The sequence below is a fragment of the Gymnoscopelus microlampas genome, assembly GCF_963454915.1.
Source record: "Gymnoscopelus microlampas genome assembly, contig: SCAFFOLD_120, whole genome shotgun sequence".
Classification (NCBI taxonomy): domain Eukaryota; kingdom Metazoa; phylum Chordata; class Actinopteri; order Myctophiformes; family Myctophidae; genus Gymnoscopelus; species Gymnoscopelus microlampas.
This window is the reverse complement of record NW_028155579.1, coordinates 2,501-10,000: the sequence shown is the minus strand read 5'-3', so window position 1 is coordinate 10,000 and position 7,500 is coordinate 2,501. Positions and strand designations below refer to the sequence as shown.

The following is a 7,500-nucleotide window of genomic DNA, read 5'->3' as shown; positions in this document are numbered from 1 at the left end:
AGTACATTTACTTTACTGTACTTAAATACAATTTTGAGGTATTTGTACGTAGTATTTCAAATTTCCAATACTTTTACTTCTACTCCACTACATCCCATAGGCAAATATTGTTTGTACTTTTCAGATATAAATGATGATATAATGAAACATACATTAACCACTTTAAACCTATTTTATACCTAGGCTATTTTCAAATATTTAGTACTTTTACTTTTGGTACTTTAAGTACATTTTGATGCCAATACTTTTGTACTTTTACTCAAGTAAATTTTGAATTCTGGACTTTTACTTGTAACAGAGTATTTTTATATTGCAGTATTGGTACTTTTACTTAAGTAGAGAATTTAAGTACTTTTTCCACCACTGCTGTTTTCCTCATTAGAACGGGAGCACCATGTCAACACTTCAGTCTAAATAAACATTATGTTCTCTGAAACAAATATGTTTTTTTAAGGTGTTGAAAAGCCTAATCTCCGCCGTGGGAAAACGTTCAGACTCCCACCTCTTAAGTAAAATCCACTTTCTGGCCGGAAAATAAAATATTCCACCGGACGGAGACATGTGTTATTTTCTCCACTGCGCCACCTACAGATCTGGTCAATGGTATGTTTCTATTAAGCAGATCTTTAGGTAAAACATCCGTCTCCGTCCGGTGGATATATAGAATATAAAATGTTCTGGCTTAAGTAGCTTTTACACAAATGGTGTAAAGTCTGAGAGTTTTCAGGCTTTCAACACCTTAACCCACGAAGACCGGGACATCTAAAAAGTGTCATTTTAGATTTCTTTGGCTACTCAAAAATAGCAGATCTACAAGCTCATAGTATATATATATATATTTGTTTTAAAGCAAGTATTTGTAACTCAAATATTTGCTTCTGGGGGAATTCTACAAATGTCTTCTAAATCCTAACAGTGTTTTGAAAAAAGGTTTGTTGCTATTCTTTCTTTCTTTCTTTTTCCTTTATTTATTCAGCCCTAACCCTAACCCTAACCCAGATCTACAAGCTCATAGCGCGAGCACCGAGTGCAGCGCTATGCGCTTGCAGATCTGCTAAAAAATGACACAGATGCGTTCCCGGTCTCAATGGGTTAAAACAAAGTCTTTATTTGTGTGAGTAGATGAAGACGTTTATGGTTTATTTAGCCTGACGTGTTGACATGGTGCTCCGGCTCTGATGAGGAAAACACACGTATATACTGTCACAGCGCAGTGGTTCTTAAGCTGTGGGTCTGGACCCCCAGGGGGGGTCCCCAGATATAAAACATATAACAGTGACCATTTAAGGACTTTTAAGACATTTTTTATATCTTAAAAAAAATATATATGTATATATAATGGAAAAAATACCATTACTGCATGGAGTCAGCCTGGATGTCAGGCTGTTGTGTTGTTGTTGTGTAGCTGTTGTTGTGTACTAGTGTCGTGGTTTGGTCCGACCAGGTTATTGTTGTACCCCCCCCCCCCCATACAGCATGTGTCATGATCAGGATCGAGCAACGGTGTCGGTGGATTGATTGATTGATTGATTGATTGATTGATTGATTGATTGATTGATTTCATTTGATTATTTATTTTGTTTATTTCCAGAGATTTTTCTTTTTTTCTTTTCCCTGACCTGATCGTTCATAAACTAGATTGTTTTTTCATCTATCATTGCTTGTCCGCTTGACCACCTGGTAGTGTGTGTGTGTGTGTGTGTGTGTGTGTGTCTGTGTGTGTGTGTGTGTGTGTGTGTGTGTGTGTGTGTGTGTGTGTGTGTGTGTGTGTGTGTGTGTGTGTGTGAAGGGGAGGCAGACAGACAGACAGACAGACGTTGCTGAACTCTCTGTTTCCATTCCACCTGACACAAACTGTTCAACTGTTCATCACTCACACACACACACACACACACACACACACACACACACACACACACACACACACACACACACACACACACACACACACACACACACACACACACACACACACACGTGCACGCAGATGCACAGATATTTCGTAGCTTTTGTCCTCCTTCTATCTCTCTCTCTCTCTCATCCCTGAACCTCCTCATCTCCTCCTGTAGCTGATCTAGGATCAGGTCCCACCTTATGTTACCCCATCCCCCCAAACCTTATTGCCCCCCAAACCTTATTGCCCCCCAAACCCTGCACACAGACAACTGTAGATTTAACTGTATGAAATGACAGTTTTTTTATCTGCTTACAATGAAGTCAATAAAAGTACTATATGGTAATTTCTTACACACGCGATAAGAAACCTCCCTCAAAAGCCTCCTCTTAAGATGCATACCAATCTTCTTCCTTATTAAAATCATTATCAAGTTGAAGAGGAAATACACAGTCATGGGTTTTGTAATTGGCAGAATCTTTGTTTGCATTTGTTTATGTGCTAAAAGTAAGACTTTGAGTCTCGTTTCACTGTTTAACTCAATGGGAATATATTGGATTATTAATTTATCATCAACAGAGCAACTATATACTGTAGAGCACCGAAGTATGACGTAATTTACACATCCTACCTGAGTCGCGTTTTTATTTTCCCCCGTTCTGAATCCCCATAGACGTGTTTAATATCTGGTCAAATAAGAACTGTGTTCCAAAAATAAACAAATGACCCCGGCGGTTTGACTCATATGGATATGAAGCATCGTCACCTTTTTAGACTAATGGCCTAAGTCATTTTTTGAGGAAAATTATATTTTTTGCCTAAGTCAGCTCCTCATGACACTGACCACCTCTGGTAAAATGAATTGTAAAGGATCCTGCTGTTCACTCCCCTTTCAGTATAATGGCCTAACTCCCTAGTGTGACTTAGGCCAAAATAGGCATTTTGTTTGGCCTAAGTCACATGTTTTTGTGACTTAGGCCAAAATAATTGGCAAATGATTTTGACTTAGGCCAAAATCATTTGGCCTAAGTCAGATTTAATCCTATTTAAACCCATTTAAATCTCTTATGTTACATAACTGACAGTCAGTGTTATTTTTAAATGAATAGTCATAATTTGTTATAAATGTTTTGGGTGAAATGATTAAGAAATATCCTATAGTTTTGTTTTCGATCAGTTTTTTTGCAAGGTGACGTGAATGTTACTTTGGCCAAATTAGTACAATTTTCGCCAGAAACAAACTGTATCAAATATGACTGACTGATTATCATAAACGATACAGAGCCACCTCTCTGACAATATCGCAGAGACAGTTTGTTTATTTTTGGACCACAATTCTTAAATGAGACGATTCTAAGATGACCCAATGTTATTCTCCATAGAGAAATGACTTCCATAACCCAGGGGATGAACGAGTGACGTCAGGACTTCTGTACTCTATTGCAGATATCTTATACCATTGTTTCTCAAAGTGGGGTTCCGGGGACCCCCAGGGGTACTTGAGGGGGTTCCAGGGGGTCCCCAGCTAAATGATGGATTGGAACCAAATGGACCCTTATGGGTCCGTAACTCTGAGAGTGTCCAAATGGAACCAAATGGACCCTTATGGGTCCATTTGGTTCCATTTGTACACTCTCAGAGTTACATTAACGTTGAATTTTACAATATAAATTGGGGTCCCAGGGATAGAAATGCCATTAAATGGGGGTCCGTAGCCTAATGCATGTCAAACTGGGGGTCCTTGAAATTAAAAAGTTTGAGAACCACTGTCTTATACTATATATTTGGAGTGACATCATGGCAGTGTTTAATTGTGTGTTAAAGCATGACCCTGGATCCTAATAGTTTACGTTGATATTTATATCTGCAAATACTTTGCATATTAATGAGTAGTAAGATCATGAATAAATTACACAAAAGCAAAAGCAAAGCAAAAAAAATATAGGCTCTTTGATTGGACGCCACTGATCTAAGATCAGACACGCCCACAGAGGGGGGCGGGGTTGAAGCCACAACTAAGCAGCTCATTGGTCGTCTCCAGGTCAGGGTAAGAAGTCAGAGAGGTGTGGCTTCGTGGGTGTGGGGGCGTCGCCGAGCGCTGGCTCCTCCTCCTCCCCCAGAACGCCGCTCACCGCCCACCACCACCATCATCACCACCGGCCCGTCATAACCCCGCCCCGAGGTGAGGACCCCCCCAAAGACCCTGACCCAACCCCCCAAACACCCAGGATACCTAGAATACCCTGACCCAACACCTCTGACCCAAACACCCAGAATACCCAGAATACCCGAACCCGAACCCCCAAATCACCCTAACCCAAACCCCCCCCAAAGACCCTGAACCAAACACCTTGTAACCCCCAGTCCACCTCCAGTCCCTCCCCACATCTCCCTTAATTCTTATATTATGTTGTGTGCGTGTGCGTGTGCGTGTGTGTGTGTATGTGTGTGGGTGTGGGTGTGTGTGCGCGTATGCGTGCGTATGCGTGCGTGCATATGTGTGTGTGTGTGTGTGTGTGTGTGTGTGTGTGTGTGTGTGTGTGTGTGTGTGTGTGTGTGTGTGTGTGTGTGTGTGTGTGTGTGTGTGTGTGTGTGTGTGTGTGTGTGTGTGTGTGTGCGTGCGTGCGTGTTTGTGCGTTCCAGGGAACAGTCTGAATGTGACAGTGTGTGGGCGTAATCTGCAGATTATCTCAAACCAAGCCGAACACACACACACACACACACACACACACACACACACACACACACACACACACACACACTCAAAGTTAGTCTTTGATGTAGAGTTATATACACATCAGGCTACTAAGCAGAACCAATGGGAACGCGGCAGATTAACGCGGAGAGAGCTCATTTAAAATTAGCATTAGCCCCCTGTGCTAAATGCGTCCTCAGTGTTATTATTATGAATGTGTCATCAGGCTTTACATTTGACATGGTGTGTGCTTTGTGTTTAACACATGAAGACCAGGAAAGCATCTAGCATATTTTAACCATTATTTTATACTTTGGCTATTCAAAAATAGCAGATCTACAAGCTCATAGTGCGGCACCAAGTGCCACACTATGAGCTTGTATATCCGCTATTTTTTAATAACAAAATAAATCTTAAAATGACACAGATGTGTTCCCGGTCTTAATGTGTTAAATATGAGTATGTTATTAAATCATAACATCTCACTGCAATATGTGGGCGGAAATCACACCGTTAGGAGAAGCCCCCCACGGTTGGTGCCCTGTGCTGCGCTGCTTTTATCCGCCAGATTTGGACGTTCACGGCATATTTGGCACCTCTACGATGTGTTCATCAGTGCCTCTAACAGCCGCTGCTGGCTGCGCGCACGCAGCGAGGCGATGCGAAGCGATACTCACACAATCACGTGCAGCGTGCGTCTCCTCGCCCTGCGCCTAATGGCTGTACATGGGGCCGACGCGTGCTTTAGAGTGATTGTGTGAGTGTGGCTTCAGGAAGTACATTCCTAGCCTCGATCTCCAGGCTTTTATTTTTTAGTTTTGCTAAAAAATAAAAGCTTGGAAATTCCTGTCCCAGCTGTTGGTACGCAAAAGCGCCTCGCGTCGTCTGATGTGGTGCTCATTATTTATTTTGGGTGCGCATGCGCACCTGCGCACCAGTTATGTGCACCCCTGCACATAACTGGTGACAGTTATGTTAAGTTAGTTAAGACAGCACAGTAATAGTAACAGTTACGGCTCATAGAAGTTGTAATATCACAATATTTAAGTCCTCTATGCAAAACTTTACTTGATTGAAAGTAATTATTGCCATAAAAAAAATGTGTTCATAGTTTTAGTGGCCTAGCCATGATGTAACTACAAATAATGAAATGGAGAGGAGAGGAGAGGAAGGGAGGGGAGGGGAGAGGAGAGGATAAGCAGTGAACCAAGGAGATTTGCAAAGTGGAACTAATCCAGACCCTTTTTTCTCTTTTCAACACACACACACACACACACACACACACACACACACACACACACACACACACACACACACACAGAGTTTTGGAAGCAGAACTTTATGACTGGGGCTCGTACCGTGAACAGACAATAGTAAACACACTGTCTGTGTGTGTGTGTGTGTGTGTGTGTGTGTGTGTGTGTGTGTGTGTGTGTGTGTGTGTGTGTGTGTGTGTGTGTGTGTGTGTGTGTGTGTGTGTGTGTGTGTGTGTGTGTGTTTTATGTATTTATCTGTATTCTCCAGGTTAATACACTCCCATGCGCACACGCATGCACACGCACACACACACACACACACACACACACACACACACACACACACACACACACACACACACACACACACACACACACACACACACACACACACACACACACACATAGCTGCTATGAATCATGGGATAAGTGAGAACATGACAGCCAGCATGCTGTTTCAGTAATTGCAAATCATTCCTGAACACTTAGGGACGGTCGCCATTGACAACCAGAAAGAGAGAGAGAGAGAGAGAGAGTGAGGGAGAGAGAGGGAGAGAGAGGGAGAGGGGGATTTCCAGACGTCACTAATTGAGTATTTTAATTTACATAATTAACTCTGGTGGTCTCTCTCTCTCGCTCTCACTCTCCCTCTCTCTCTCTCTCTCTCTCTCGTACCAACAACCAGGGCTGTGATTGGACCATGTTCTCAGCCACTCTGTGGAAAGAGGGGTATGGTCAGTACGTGCGCGTGCATTCGTGCGTGCATGCGTGCATGCGTGCGTGTGTGGCTGTGCTTATGGGTGTGGCCGTGCGTATAGGTTTGGCCGTGCGTATGGGTGTGGCCGTGCGTATGGGTGTGGCCGTGCGTATGGGTGTGGCCGTGCTTATGGGTGTGGGTGTGGCCGTGCTTATGGGTGTGGCCGTGCGTATGGGTGTGGCCGTGCTTATGCGTATGGGTGTGGCCGTGCTTATGGGTGTGGCCGTGCGTATGGGTGTGGCCGTGCGTGTGCATGGGAGAATTTTCAGACGAGCTGTTTCTTCCTCCCTCTCAACTAAATCATTCCGAAGTTCTCAAACTCATTCCGAAGTTAGAAACGTTATTTCGGTCGATTATTTCTCCCCTTCATTAATACCAATACTATATTCTAAATCGTTGGAAATCCTGACTAGTCGCCTTCACAACGAGTTACAATTTGTAATTATCGTGCATTCGTGGAAAGAGCAACACAGCTAACCGTGTGGTTGCCCAAATCCGGTATTCACTCACGTTTTCTGCTGGCAGGTGTGTCAGTCACAGGTGTGTGCCAGTCAGTCAGTCACAGGTGTGTGTCAGTCAGTCAGTCACAGGTGTGTGTCAGTCAGTCAGTCAGTCAGTCAGTCAGTCAGTCACAGGTGTGTGTCAGTCAGTCAGTCAGTCACAGGTGTGTGTCAGTCAGTCAGTCACAGGTGTGTGTCAGTCAGTCAGTCAGTCAGTCAGTCAGTCACAGGTGTGTGTCAGTCACAGGTGTGTGTCAGTCAGTCACAGGTGTGTGTCAGTCACAGGTGTGTGTCAGTCAGTCACAGGTGTGTGTCAGTCACAGGTGTGTGTCAGTCAGTCACAGGTGTGTGTCAGTCACAGGTGTGTGTCAGTCAGTCACAGGTGTGTGTCAGTCACA

General features: G+C 43.6%; 1 protein-coding gene across 1 annotated transcript in view; it reads left to right on the top strand.

Annotated features, from left to right (window-relative positions):
• Positions 1-6,837, top strand: part of LOC311041381 (nuclear factor 1 A-type-like) — a gene marked incomplete at both ends in the record, with an annotated part of 31,898 nt that extends 25,061 nt beyond the window's left edge. Inside the window, 2 exons of the mRNA XM_084086292.1 lie at positions 3,936-4,076; positions 6,664-6,837. Coding sequence (XP_083942418.1) covers positions 3,936-4,076; positions 6,664-6,837 — 315 coding nt within the window. The remainder of the gene's footprint in view (positions 1-3,935; positions 4,077-6,663) is intronic.
• Between the last annotated feature and the right edge of the window lie 663 nt (positions 6,838-7,500).